The sequence below is a fragment of the Phaseolus vulgaris genome, chromosome 2 (genome assembly GCF_000499845.2).
Source record: "Phaseolus vulgaris cultivar G19833 chromosome 2, P. vulgaris v2.0, whole genome shotgun sequence".
Classification (NCBI taxonomy): domain Eukaryota; kingdom Viridiplantae; phylum Streptophyta; class Magnoliopsida; order Fabales; family Fabaceae; genus Phaseolus; species Phaseolus vulgaris.
Genome location: NC_023758.2, coordinates 48,316,298 through 48,330,583, shown reverse-complemented (window position 1 = coordinate 48,330,583; position 14,286 = coordinate 48,316,298). Strand labels below are relative to the sequence as shown.

General features: G+C 34.1%; 2 protein-coding genes across 6 annotated transcripts; both read left to right on the top strand.

Moving 5' to 3' along the window:
• Positions 1-728: 728 nt before the first annotated feature.
• LOC137812914 (synaptotagmin-4-like) lies at positions 729-7,248 on the top strand. The gene is made up of 15 exons (XM_068615167.1): positions 729-862; positions 938-1,214; positions 1,535-1,609; positions 1,693-1,800; positions 2,157-2,189; positions 2,269-2,358; positions 2,826-2,942; positions 3,099-3,236; positions 3,392-3,811; positions 3,949-4,083; positions 4,697-4,915; positions 5,050-5,340; positions 5,517-5,642; positions 5,944-6,249; positions 6,752-7,248. Exons 2-15 carry the CDS (start codon positions 1,008-1,010, stop codon positions 6,977-6,979), a joined length of 2,493 nt encoding a protein of 830 aa, XP_068471268.1. The 5' UTR covers positions 729-862; positions 938-1,007; the 3' UTR covers positions 6,980-7,248.
• A 676-nt stretch (positions 7,249-7,924) lies between these two features.
• On the top strand, positions 7,925-13,131 carry LOC137812913 (CRM-domain containing factor CFM3A, chloroplastic/mitochondrial-like). Of its 5 annotated transcripts, none has more exons than XR_011081300.1 (9): positions 7,925-8,756; positions 9,195-9,615; positions 9,695-9,825; positions 10,472-10,816; positions 11,538-11,694; positions 11,774-12,066; positions 12,155-12,214; positions 12,503-12,691; positions 12,865-13,131. XR_011081300.1 is itself a non-coding variant. In XM_068615166.1 (8 exons), exons 1-8 carry the CDS (start codon positions 8,115-8,117, stop codon positions 12,593-12,595), a joined length of 2,142 nt encoding a protein of 713 aa, XP_068471267.1. In that variant the 5' UTR covers positions 7,931-8,114; the 3' UTR covers positions 12,596-13,131. The 5 variants fall into 5 exon arrangements, 1 of the variants encoding a protein (XP_068471267.1); XR_011081302.1 differs by having other exon boundaries at positions 7,931-8,756; positions 12,862-13,131; XR_011081301.1 differs by having other exon boundaries at positions 7,931-8,756; positions 12,859-13,131.
• Positions 13,132-14,286: the final 1,155 nt, after the last annotated feature.

Here is a 14,286-nt window from a genome sequence, read left to right as displayed (position 1 = left end):
AAAAACTATATTTACACCACCTCACATATTTAATAACTATATATTAGTTATTCAAACTAAAATTATAATTTCAAATTAATTTATATTAAATGGAAGGCACAAACCCATCACTCCCCATGTTATTTTCTTGTGACGCTGCATATTAAACAAATTATTTATTTAAGAAACGTGTTATTAAATATTTTAATTTAACCATACAAAACAAATATTTTTCTTATTCGTGATTATATGAGTTTATTTTAAGAAATAAATTTTAAAATTAAAAAATTAGCATATAAGTTAAATTATATTTTTAAATAAAAGTTTTCAATGGTAGACAAAACAAAATTATAAATTATTTCATTCATTTATATACTATATATTACAAAATGTGTTTATGTTTATAAGATATGACATCTCAGATATTAAAATAAATTTTAAATAATTTTATACTATATTAAAAAAAGTGATTTTTTAGTCTAATTCACTAAAAAATAATAAAATATTTTTATGTATAGTAAAAATTATGTACTTATTTACGTTTGAATAATTTCTAAGCTTTAAACTAGGCTTTATTTTTATTATTGACATTAAATACTAAATTTGAAGTGACATATATATATATATATATATATATTCCATTTTGGTGGGTTAATAAAAGTTTGATTACAAATAATAAAAAATTGATTAAAAAAAAATATTTTGTTCCGAAGAAATGGTTTTGTATAAAAAGAACAACTCCAAACCACATTTGATCTTGAAAAAGGTCAACAATTATGACGATTGATTTTCTTTTCCACTCTACTCTTCTTCTCTTCCACAAAGTGCCAATTCCATTTTCTTAGTTTTCTCATATTCCTCTGTTCTCTCACAAATCTTCCAGGTATATGCATTTCTTCCTGTGCTCTCTTTCCTTTTCACTTTCTGCTTCCTTCATCCCAACACTGTGTTTTCTCAGAAACACCACAAGTAGCTGCCAAGATCATCTCCAAGAAACACAGAAACTTCCTTTTATTTCCCTCACTGCCATGAGTAGTAGCAAGAGAAGATTCAATTCTGTTCATCTTCAAGAGGCTGCAGAGGACTTGTTAAACCATGTGGTGAAGGTGAAGGAGAACATGGGTTGGATTTCGCTCCTCTTCCCACTCATTTTCATTGCTTGGGCTATTCACACATGGCTATTTTCTTTCTCCAATTGGCTTTCCCTTGCCCTTGCTCTGTGGGCTTCTATGCAAGTACGCAATTCTTCTCTCTCTTTTTTCATCCTTTTGCTTCGAATTCCTCTGAAAATAGTTATTCACGTTTAGTATTTCATTGTCCATGAGAAAAATACAAAAATTGTATCAAATCAATGAGTTAGTAAGAAGATTCGTAGATAGTACTAAGCATAGCCATGTATTGTGTTTTGGTTGGGGCTTTGTTGAATTTGAAAAGTCATTGAACCAATTAGTCCTTGTTCTGTGGTTATCTCGAAAAGAATATTCTTTGCCACACCACAATGCCATGTTCTCCTTTTCTGTGACGGTGGCAATTACACAACTCCTTTTTTTCGCAGTATGGGAAGTATCAGCGCAAGCTACTGGAGGAAGACTTGAATAAGAAATGGAATCGGATCCTACTCAACACCTCGGTACCTTCTTCATTGCAACTTTCCCTTTCACATTCTCAATAAATGATCTTCATGAAGCTTACTTCAACTTCCTGTACTTGTAGCCAGTGACACCGTTGGAGCACTGCGACTGGTTGAATCTGCTATTGACGCAAATATGGTCCAACTATTTTAATCCCAAGTTCTCAAGAAGCTTGTCAGCCATAGTTGAAGTAAAGTTTCCTCACCTCCCAATTAATGCATTGATGTAATTTTACTTTTTTATTCAACATTTAAAATTTATAATAAGCTTTCCCTCATTTAGATTGGACTGCATATATTTTCTTCCATCCATTTCTAAATTTGATCACTTAGATGATTATATTCTGCTTCATTTTGATTTTTCGGCATATGAGTAAATTGCTTTATTATCCTTAAGATCTGCAATTATGCCTATAGAAGTCTATTGCATCGGAATTTGCACCATAAGATCTGCAATTATGCTTAGAGAGTACTGTATTGGAGATCTGCAATGTTACTGTTGTATTGGAATTAATTTATTAACTTTTGTCTTTCTTTTGTGTCTCAGAAACGTTTGAAGCTCCGAAAACCAAGATTTATAGTAAGTAACAATCATTTCCATCTATGGGAGAGTTTCAACTTGGAAGATGTGTACTGAACTAAAATAATCCTTCCTTCAGGAAAAAGTTGAGGTGCAAGACTTTTCACTTGGATCATGCCCTCCAAGTTTGGGTCTTCAAGGGATGCGATGGTCAACCTCTGGTGGTCAGGTTTTAGTTTGCATCAGATTTCAGATATCACTTTTATACAGCTTTTTTAACATTTAATTAAGTTTGCATCACCACCACTACTTCCACTACAATCTTTGTTACTCTTGGTAGACTTCTTGTTGAACTGCTTCTGTTGTGTGATCTCTAATATGCTTAACTGTGCGTGTGAGAAAAATATTAAATTATCACAGTTCTAGGACTTTGAACCTAGATTTCATGTTTAACTTGGAACATCCCTTCTTACGACACATCAATTTTCTAAGAAGTTGACACTATAAATATTTAAAAATGCAGCGGAGCAAAAGTCCAACTAAGTAACTACATGTGAAATTCCTATTTTCTATTACACTTGCTTTGTTGATTCAAGTTCCAGTTTATGATTCCTGCTGTACTATGAGTATAAATGTTGATGCACGTCCACATGTGAGATTTCAATGCGGACTTCTGTTGTTATTTGATTTTGACAGCGAGTCCTGAAATTGAGTTTTGATTGGGATACAAGCGAGATGAACATTTTGATGCTTGCTAAGCTTTCCGTTGGAGCTGCCAAAATTGTGATTAACAATCTTCATATCAAGGGTGAGGTATGTAAAAATAACTTCGTACTGCATTTATCCTTCTCTGACATGAAATGAAACAGAATGGTAGAAATTTAAGCAGCGGATGTGAAAATGAATTACGAGGTTAGAATTGGCACTTTTCTTTTCACAGTCTAATAATCAATTACTTATTTTTGGCAGCTTTTGGTGACTCCAATTCTAGATGGAAATGCACTTTTGTATTCATTTTCATCCACACCTGAGGTGAGAATAGGAATTGCCTTTGGAAGCGGAGCAAGCCAATCAGCCACTGAGTTGCCCGGGGTTTCTCCATGGCTGGTGTGTGAAGCTAATTTGTCAAAATTTAGTAAAAGCTTATTATATCTTTCATTTCTATAGCTATGTGAAGCAAGTGGATTAGGAAATGAAATCTCATGGTTTGCCTCACATGCTACGTTTAGAGTTGAAGTTTCTTTTTCTAACTCTCTATACAGGATAAACTTTTTACTGATACATTGGTTAAAACCATGGTGGAACCTCGACGCCGTTGTTTCAGTTTGCCTGTGGTTAATTTGAGGAAAACTGCTGTTGGAGGCATGATATATGTGTCAGTGATTTCAGCAAACAAACTTTCTTGGAGTTGCTTCAAGAGTAGCCGATCTTTGAGGCAACAGAATAGCACAGTCAGTGGATTTTCAGAAACAAACCTGGATGACAAGGACCTACAGACATTTGTAGAGGTTGAGGTGGAGGAATTGACCAGGAGGACGGGTCATAGTCATGGTTCAAATCCAACATGGGATACAACATTTAATATGGTTTTACATGATAATACAGGAATTGTTCGCTTCAATCTTTACGAGTGTCCCTCTAGCGGTGTAAAGTGTGACCACCTAGCAAGTTGTGAAATCAAGGTACTGTCTTATATGTTCTCCCTTTTGAGGTAGCCATATATTAATTATATATTTATTTATTACTAGCCTTTTCTTTAATCTCTGTGTTAACTGCTTATCATCTACAATTCTAGGCTAACTTTTTTTTGGTCTTTAAGATGAGGCATGTTGAAGATGATTCAACAATAATGTGGGCAATAGGACCTGACTCTAGTGCAATAGCGAAACATGCAAAGTTTTGTGGAGATGAAGTTGAAATGGTTGTCCCATTTGAGGGCACCAACTCAGCAGAGGTACAATATTTATGACCCCTGTAATAATTAGTTCCTTCTCTTCTGTCAAACTTTGCTCTATGATAGACTCAATTTGGTTATATTGCATTAGCAGTGTTTGATTTTCCTCTAGCCAGAGCTTACAAAGCCATTCTTCTTTCCTAATTAAAATGTCTATGTGCTGCTTAAGTACTAGAATTTTTTTTTAATCTGATTGCATGACTTAACTATTCTATATTTATTTATGTAATCACATACAGAGGACATGATTAAACTCCTTGTTACACAGACTCTGGTCAGGTATCATGTCAATTACCAATTTATTAAAAACTCAACCTAATTAGGTTAAAAAGCTCATGAATTGTTTATATCTTGCAATTATCATTAGTCCACATCATTTAAAATGCACGAGGGGATGAAGTTTCATATCGACAGTTTTTATGGAGTAAAACTTGCAGTTGCTCTAGCATTCTTTACATCTTATGTTGATTGGATTTATTGTATCAAGTTCATTATTGTCTGACTGTTTTCTTCATGAAAGAGCTACCCATCAAAATGTCTTTACAACTACATTGTTGCACTTAAAATGAAAGTTGTTTTACATTTCTGAATCACTCTTTAATCCATTTTTTAGTTAAAGGTGAAGATTGTAGTAAAAGAGTGGCAGTTTTCTGATGGTTCACATAGCTTGAACAACCTCCGTGCTAATTCTCAGCGATCACTTATTGGATCATCAACTCTTCTGTCTAAAACTGGAAGGAAACTTAAGATAACAATTGTAGAAGCAAAGGGTCTCGTTACAAAAGACAAATCTGGAAAAGTTAGCCCATACGTTAAATTGCAATATGGAAAGGTCAGTGACACTGGTTTTGTCTACTGGATTCTGAATACTAATTGATTAAGTGAGATCTCTGACACATAAAGATAACCTACGCAATGTATGTTCATAACAACACTATCTAATCCTGTTGTTGATTATCTTTTTAGGTTGGTAAGAGAACAAAGGTTGCTCCTTCTACTACTAGTACTACTACTACAAATCCTGTCTGGAATGAATCATTTGATTTTGATGAGAATGATGGTGATGAATACCTAAATGTAAAATGCTTCAGTGAAGAAATTTTTGGAGATGAAAATATTGGTACTGCCAATGTAAATTTGGAAGGACTGGGGGACGGGTCAACCAAGGATGAATGGATCCCTCTTGAAGGAGTGAGTTCTGGTGAATTAAGACTTAAAATTGAAGTAGTTAGGGTGCAGGACCAAGAAGGATCAAGGGTAAGTTTCTTCAACAGGAAATTAGCAATTCTTTTGAACAAATTGTAAAGCAAAGGATGTACAAAGCTAATAATTTGTCTGTCTATTCTCACTTCAGTTATTTACCCATGCGGAGTTTTCTCTGGCCGTGTTTTCTTTGCAAGCTCTAGCATATACTAATCCTTTTATATACACAGGGGTCAGCCAATGGTTGGATAGAACTTGTTGTAATTGAAGCAAGAGATCTTATTGCTGCCGATCTTCGAGGGACAAGTGATCCTTATGTGAGGGTGAACTATGGAAATTTGAAGCGGAGGACAAAGGTTAGAATATTGATGATGGTTATGACCGTAGTTTCTTGTGCATGAATTGAATACAGATGATGGCACAATTATGATTATAAATTGCTAATCTTGTCTTTTGCATTTTCATTCGGCTGCCATTAATTGATGATTATATTTGTGGTAAAAGACTAATAATAAGGGCAAAATTATACCATCTCAATTTTTTTAAAATACTATTCAGAGGGGAATCTTTGGTCTTTTCATTTTTCCGTTGCACTTGCATGTTCTTGATGTTTCACTCTTGCAAGGCTTGATTACTTTCTGCGTGTGGATGTGGCAGGTTATACACAAAACTCTCAACCCTCGTTGGAACCAAACCTTAGAGTTCCTTGACAATGGCAGTCCCCTGACCATGCATGTTAGGGACCACAATGCTTTATTACCCACATCAAGTATAGGGGAGTGTGTTGTAGAATATCAAAGGTTGCCTCCAAACCAGATGTCTGACAAATGGATACCTCTCCAAGGGGTAAAAAGTGGCGAGATACACATCCAAATTACAAGAAAAGTTCCAGAGATGCAAACAAGAAGTTCTCTAGACTCTCAACCATCTTCGTTAAGTAAATCACACCAAATTCCTACCCAGGTCAGGCCATCCTGCAACCAGAAAACACTTATTTTTACATAGATGTTAATATTACTTTTTCTGCTCTGAGAATGAAGTAATGGTTGCCTTGAAAGGCAATGCATATCTATTACAATTTCACAATCTAACCCTTGTTTGTCCATATTCAGTAAGTAAAGACGTGTCTGAGGTTGAGTTTCATTTGTCTTAAATCAGTTCTCCATGTGGATATCCCACACATTTGCTTCCAAGAATTTTAAGCTAGATTAAGAACTGTTGTTGGTTGATCTATATGTTATTGCTTGGCTCACTCCTTTCATTGCTAATTGGAAATCATTTCCGCCAATGTATGAATAGTTTGCAGGAGGTCTTAAGTTCAAATCTCGTTAGTTTTGTACACACAAAATCTATGGAGAAAACTGAATTTCTATTCATTCGTTTTCTTTTGTATAGAATATGGTCATTCTCATTCTCATTTGACTGGTCTATTCTAACAAACTATTGAAATTGAACACTTTATCAGATGAGAGAGATGTTGAAAAAGTTTCGATCATTAATAGAGGATGGAAATCTTGAAGGACTGACAACAACTTTGAGCGAGTTAGAAAGTCTAGAGGATACAATGGAAGGGTACGTAGCACAGCTGGAGACCGAGCAAATGCTTCTTCCGAGCAAAATAAAAGATCTGGGTCAGGAGTTCCTCAATTCTTCTTCTTCCCTCTCTAGTAGTCCTTCTCAAAATGCAAATTAATTGATCCTCATCTATCTAAGGTTATCATTAACTGTAGATTCTTTTATTGTTCTCATGTAAAATAGGATCATCACGTACAAACTTAGTACATGTTTATCTAAAAATTCTTGTGTAGTTCCCCGCTACACAGCAACGGTTCTCATGTGTAATTGATCAATAATTTGCAATAAGTTTATGTTTCTCTGCAGTTTGTTCAATTGTAAAACATAAATTGTGAATGCATAACTTCTATCTATCTTGCAATATATTTCACCCATCTTATTTCCTTATCCCCTCTTCCTTCCTTGTAAAGTTATACACTGTTGTGATATCACTTGGCGCGCTGAGGTTTTTGAAGGGGAATGAGGATCAAATACCCTTAATCTTTTTGTATTTTTTGTTGCACTGTAACGTTTTCTACATGGGTTGAAATAGAGTATTCAATGGGTTGAAGTACTCAAGTATTTATATAAGTTTTTGGAGGGGAATGAGGATCAAATACCCTTAATCTTTTTGTATTTTTTTTTTGCAGTGTAACGTTTTTTACTTGGGTTGAAATAGAGTATTCAATGGGTTGAAGTATAAAAAAATAGGGGTATTTGATCATATATATATATATATATTATCGATAAAAGGAATTGTTTGACGTGTTGAATTTTAAAATTTAAAATATAAATAATTTTATTTAAAATGTATATGAAATTAAAATTATGATAAATATTAAATTTTAATTTATTGTAATAAAAATGTTAACACAGACGATTTATGCTAGTTATAATAATATGTTTTATTAGTTGATGATGTAAAATATTTTATACTAAAGTACGTATGATTAAACTCTGTTTTTATTTAATTTAAAATTTTACAAGGCAATGAATGTGAAGTATCTGGTCAATCCCTGTTGACTCTAGAGATTTAGAAGAACGAGAAACTTATTTATTAATTCAACGAAATTATCAGTTTAATAGCCTTAGGGGTATATATTATAGAACATAAGAAAGAGATATTAACGGTATAAAATATCTTGAATATGTTGTACTTCTTGGAATCCAGACATAACCTACAAGAATTCGCGCAGACTTGTAATCAGATCTTGAGTTTCGTTCTTTCCATTGGACAAAAAAGTGAAAATGAAAAGTGATTGCTGTTACTGAAAATGCGTTTGAACCTCACAAATGCTTTACTATCATCACTCCCACTCGCTTTACCCTCTTCCCACGCTCTCTTCGCCTCTTCCAAATTCAAATTCACATTCACACTCGGAATTTGCATTCGAGTTCGCGCTCTCAACACCTTCTCCTCCCTCCAAACCACTCGCCACGACGACCACGACGATTTGTTCGCCCCTATTCCCTCTCCCCGCCACGTTGACAAAGCCACCAACGCCATCGAGAGAATCGCCCTACGCTTGCGGAACTTAGGGTTAGCCTCCGCCGACCACGCCGACGGCGACGATTTCCTCCGCCGCGAATGGCTTCGTCCCGACGAGGCGCTTTTGCCGTGGGACAAGCGAGAAGGGGAAGAGTACGAGGAGCACGAGGAACGGCAGAAGGAGAAGCCAAAGAAGAAGAGTGTTAATGCAGCGACACTGGCGGAGAAAACGCTGGAGGAGGAGGAGCTGCGGCGGTTGCGAACGCTGGGAATGAGTCTTAAGGAGAAGGTCACTATCCCCAAAGCTGGCCTGACCCGAGCCGTTCTCGACAAGATTCATCGTCAGTGGAGCAACTGCGAGTTGGTGAGGCTCAAGTTTCACGAGTTTCTTGCTCAGAACATGAAGTTGGCTCATCAAATTGTCGAGGTTTGTTCCTTCACCATACAATCCCTATTTGTGTTAATAACTAATGTACATGTGTTTGAGTGATGAACATTTGCAAAATTGATTTTAAATGAAATTGAGTTTGGTTAAAATTGGTTTTGAAGCGAGCTGATTTACATTTTGATATTTTATTGTAATAGCAAGTTGGTAGTAAAATTCAACATTCTGAATAAGATTTTTTATTTAATGCGAGTCACCTAAAGTTTTTTCAACTTAAAAATTAATTTTAGATTGGAAATCAAATTCTCAACATGAAACCAAACATATGAGCATTTACTTAAAATTACTGTAGTCAATATAATTTTGAATGATTCAATGTGAATCATAACACCTACGTAGGGTTGATGTTGGAAAGGAATTATCATGTTTTTTGTTGAGTGTCGAATAATTTGTGAACTGAATTGTTGTGGCCTTGTGCAGTGTAGAACTAGAGGGTTAGTTATATGGAGGTCGGGGAGTTATATGTGGGTATACCGAGGTAAAAATTACCAAGGGCCGATGCAACCAAATGAAAAGGACGGAGATGATCAAATTCCTGTGGTGGCGGATGGTGATGCAGCGCTGTTGCTGGAAAAGAGTGAGGCAGTTTTCTGGAAGGAGGAGAACATGACTCCAGAAGAAGTGGAGTTTAACAGGATGCTTGATGACTTTGGTCCTCGTTTTGTTGAATGGTGGGGCACCGGAATACTTCCAGTTGATGCTGATTTGCTTGCCCCCACAGTTCCTGGTTACAAGACGCCTCTTAGGCTTCTTCCTGCTGGAATGCGTCCACGACTGACCAATGATGAACTCACGAATATGCGGAAACATTCTAAATCTCTTCCTTGTCACTTTGCCTTAGGTAATGTTTGGCTACTATGCTGTTTTGTTGAATTTGTGTTCCTTTCACTAATATGAATCTTGTGCTGATCTCTATGAAGGGAGAAATAGAAATCTTCAAGGTCTGGCATCTGCTATTCTCAGGCTTTGGGAGAAAAGTTTAGTTGCTAAGATTGGAGTCAAGCGTGGTATTGTGAATACAAACAATGAACTGATGGCTCAGGAGCTGAAGGTTTGTGCTCTGTAATTTTGGTGCTAGGTGCTTGTGCAATTGAGAATGTGTAACTAAGAATATATATTGTGGGCAAAGTACTGACTGTTGAGTTGAAAATGTGTAATGGGCTGCTGGGCCTCATAAAATAAAAAACTCAATGATTGAATTATTAGAATTAATGGTGCAGTTAATACGTCGGAGGCCCCCTTAACCTTAAGTCTTCAATACAATTATGGTGCATACCAAATCTTGTATTAGTTTTGGTGAATGGAGATATAATACCCAAGAGTTACCAGCGCAATTTATAATATCTTTATGATCTTATCTTTGAGAATTAGTTGGTTTACCTCATGTATCAGCTAGCAAAAATTTCCATCAAGTTTTTCAGCTAGCAAATAAGAAAAAGAAGTGTAATGAAAAACATTGATATACTTGAAGAACTAATAATTTTCTCCAATTGTTGTCTAAACATCATTAACTAGGTAGCGGTGAACTATTTTTATGTTATCATACAAATGAAATATTATATTGAAGATGGAAATCTGTTTTTCTGCATTGAGTCTGTGTTTTAAATACTAAATTTTATTTACATGGTCAAATGGTGTATTCTTTTGTTGCTAACTCATGTGTCACCGACTATTTTGTTTTTTCTTTCACTGTGCAGAAATTAACAGGAGGTACTTTACTTCTGCGGAACAAATATTACATTGTAATATATCGTGGGAGGGATTTTGTTCCAACCAGTGTGGCTGCTGTTATTGCTGAAAGACAGGAAATGACAAAACATGTGCAGCATGTTGAGGAGAAGGTGCGGTGCAAAGTTCATGACATAGCTCCTTCAAGGGAAGATGAATCAAAATCCCAAGCAGGATCATTGGCTGAGTTCTTTGAGGCTCAGGCATGCTGGGGAAGGGATATATCTACTGAAGAACGTGAGAGGATGAGGCAAGAGGTTACCAAAGCCAAGAATGATAAGCTTGCCCAAAAAAATGAATGTAAACTAGCTGTTGTAAGTATCTACTTGTTTTGTGAAGGTTATATGCTTTGGAAAGTAATTGTGTTGTATTGAGAGTGTAGTGATTGATGGAATCAACTTGGAATAGTTTGCTTCACACTTTCACTGTGAAGAAGCTTGTTGGAATATTCTGCAGATACCATTAGATTGTTTTTGGGTAATTATCAGTGGAACTGTTGAGATGTCATAATTTTCTTTGAATCTCTTTTCAATGCAAGATCTTGACTTGTTGGAGTTATATACTGTAACCTACTTTTAGGTTTCCAAAAATTTAGGATGTTGTGTTTTTGCCTTTTAGGGGTTATATTTTAGTGATGAAAGCTTTGAAATGGACCTTTCAATAATTTGGTGCAGAAAAAAATATTTAACAAGCCTTGTGATTCAGTTTATAGAGTTCAGCTTGACATCGAGGGCTTTGGAATATTAGAAATGTGGTAATTTCATTGCGTGCATTAGTCTTTAGTAAAAGTGAGCATGTTATCCTTTAAGGGAACCATGACGTGAGAAAGTGGCACTAAAAAGGGCATACATATTGGTTTGACTTAGGAGGTAGCCCCAGGTTGGAATTCTGAATTTGTGTCAATGTAAATCCTTCAAGTTTCAATTACAATTTTACTTAGTACTGGGTAAATGCTTGTCTGCTTGCAGTTTTATAAAATTCAAGTTTAGTTTTAATGTGCTATATTAATATTTAAAACTCTAAATGCATGAACAGGCCAAAGCCAAAAGGCTTACAGCAGAAAAGCTATTAGCGAAAATAGAAGCATCTTTGGTTCCAGTTGGTCCTGATTTTGACAAGGAAACAATCACAGATGAAGAACGTGTTATGTTCCGTTCAGTTGGTTTGAGAATGAAGGCATACTTGCCACTTGGTGAGTAACATGTGGCTGCATAAAAGTTTCTTTATTGCAACTATGCACAGTATGAACAGCTGTTTATGATAATCTGCAGGTATACGTGGTGTTTTTGATGGTGTCATTGAGAATATGCATTTGCACTGGAGGCATCGAGAACTTGTTAAATTAATAACAAAGCAAAAGACCCTTGCTTTTGTTGAAGACACAGCTAGGTTACTGGAATATGAGAGTGGTGGAATACTAGTAGCAATAGATGAAGTTCCTAAAGGATTTTCTCTTATTTACTATCGTGGAAAGAATTATAGGCGACCTGTGACTCTAAGGCCTAAAAATCTTCTAACAAAGGCAAAGGCATTGCAGCGATCAATAGCCATGCAACGGCATGAGGTTCCAATTATTATTTTTTTTAAATTACAAATATATTTTTCTCATTTTGTATCTATGGTGTATCATTTGATCCTGTATAATTGTGCAGGCTCTGAGTCAGCATGTCACTGAATTGGTGGGAAAAATAGAAAAAATGAAAAAAGAACTTGTAAGTATTCACTTTTCATACATATTCTTTGTAATTTCATTTAATATGAAACAGTAACACCTTCATTTAATATTTTCCTGTAATTGTAATTCGGTTTCTTATAAAAGATTTGGATACCAACTTTGGGATCTCATATGGAAAATGCCTAATATGCAGTGAGATTTTTATATTAAATTAATTATCATATGAGAGAGGCTTAAGATGAGGAGGACTGACGAAAAGAAACTAAAATGCAAAAATGGTTTTTGATCAGTGAAAGTTAAATTATCTGCTGGTGGTGTTCTGCAGAGTGAGGATGAATTCTCTGACGGAGATGACAATCGTGGTGATTTCAATGGCGAGGAACACACTGATTACAAGGACGAGGATTCTGAATTTTAGAACTTTGAAATGATGGGTTTATTCTCTATGAAGACAGGTTGACATTTTACAATGAAGTTAGTTCCTCTTGAGTGACTTCTGTCTGCAGCCAGCTAGGTATATATAAACTTTGCTTTCGATCACTTGTAGGTTCATAAATGCAATTTTCATATACGGAATTTTGAAAAATGATCTGATATTTTCTTGTGAGGCTTTTTTGGTTTTGTAAAGTCCACATATTCTTTTCCTTTCAATTAACAGCATAGTGACTTGGGTTAATCAAGAAGCAGGTATACACACAGCAGTTTGAATGGATCTTGTGCATACAAGAATTGAAAATCTGGAGTTGTATTCGTTCAAAGTTCTGGAATTTGACATGCCTACAAAATCCATCGTCAATTCTGTTATGCTCATTCATTCTTCTTAGTGCTAGGTATACCTCAAATATAGCTAGATAAGCTTATATATTTGTAAATTATTGGGTTGTTCAGCTTATTAAATGCTTGTTTGTTTAACAAATATATAAAGTTAAACATATTGTGAGGCTTGTCTGTTTATATGAATCCTGCTCACACTTGACATTGCTAACTCGTTAATAGGGTGTTATATATATAAAAAGGCAATATTGACAAGTGTTTCTGTATATTAGTTAAGAAATTTAAAATAAAAATGTTTAAGTAAAAATATTATGATTAGTTTCTACTGTAATTTTTTATGCACATATTAATTTTAATTGAAAAGTTATTGATTTTTTAACCAATATTAAACAGACACTAATTATAAAGGCAATTTTATTTATTATCTACAATTTTTTTTATCATTTTCAGCATCAATAATTTCATTTTCATGTTAAAAGTATTTTATATTTATAAAATATTTTATATTTTACATCAATTACGTTTAAATTTATTAATAATTTTTTTTAAGGGAATTTGGATAAATAGAAAAATGACTGTTTTTAGTTTAAATTTAGAGATATCTTTTTAATTCCTTAAATTATGAAAGTTTATTTTAATTTTAAATGTACTAAATTATAATTTAAATTTTTAATATTAATTTTGAGGGATTAAAAATGGTGTTAAAAATCTCATTTCAGTCTTCAAAATTTAATGTTAAGAGTTTAAGATTATATTATTTCAATTTTTGGAGATCTAAAAAACTTTTTTATATTAAAATCAAAATTATTTTATATTTAATGTGCTAAAAATATAATTAAAGTTTGACGAGTTTTATTCAAATTAATTTAATTGCTTAAAATATGAAATATTCTGTGCAACTCAGCCAAACTGAGATACATGAATTCAAATTAGTTAAGTTTAGACCATACAATAACTTTCTAGAATTTATTTTAGAAATTCAAATTCTAAATTAGTTAGATAGTAGGCAAAAGATTAGAAATACATCTAGATTTTAAATTCAGATTCAGATTTTAAATACATCTAGAATTTATTCCAAAAAATCAGATTTTAAATTCATGTTCATATCTTCATTTAGAATAACTATCTTCCTAAACTTGCATTTGCAATATATCTTTATTTCGTTATACGATGTCATGTATGTTTTGGAATTATCTAACTAACAACATATATAACGTTCCTCCCAATATAATTGTTATAGTTTGCTATAAGAGTGCTACAAAAATTAATAAAAAAAAACTAAGAATTTAAGTTTAATACCACTTTTTTCTCAATACAAATATTCAAAAATCAATT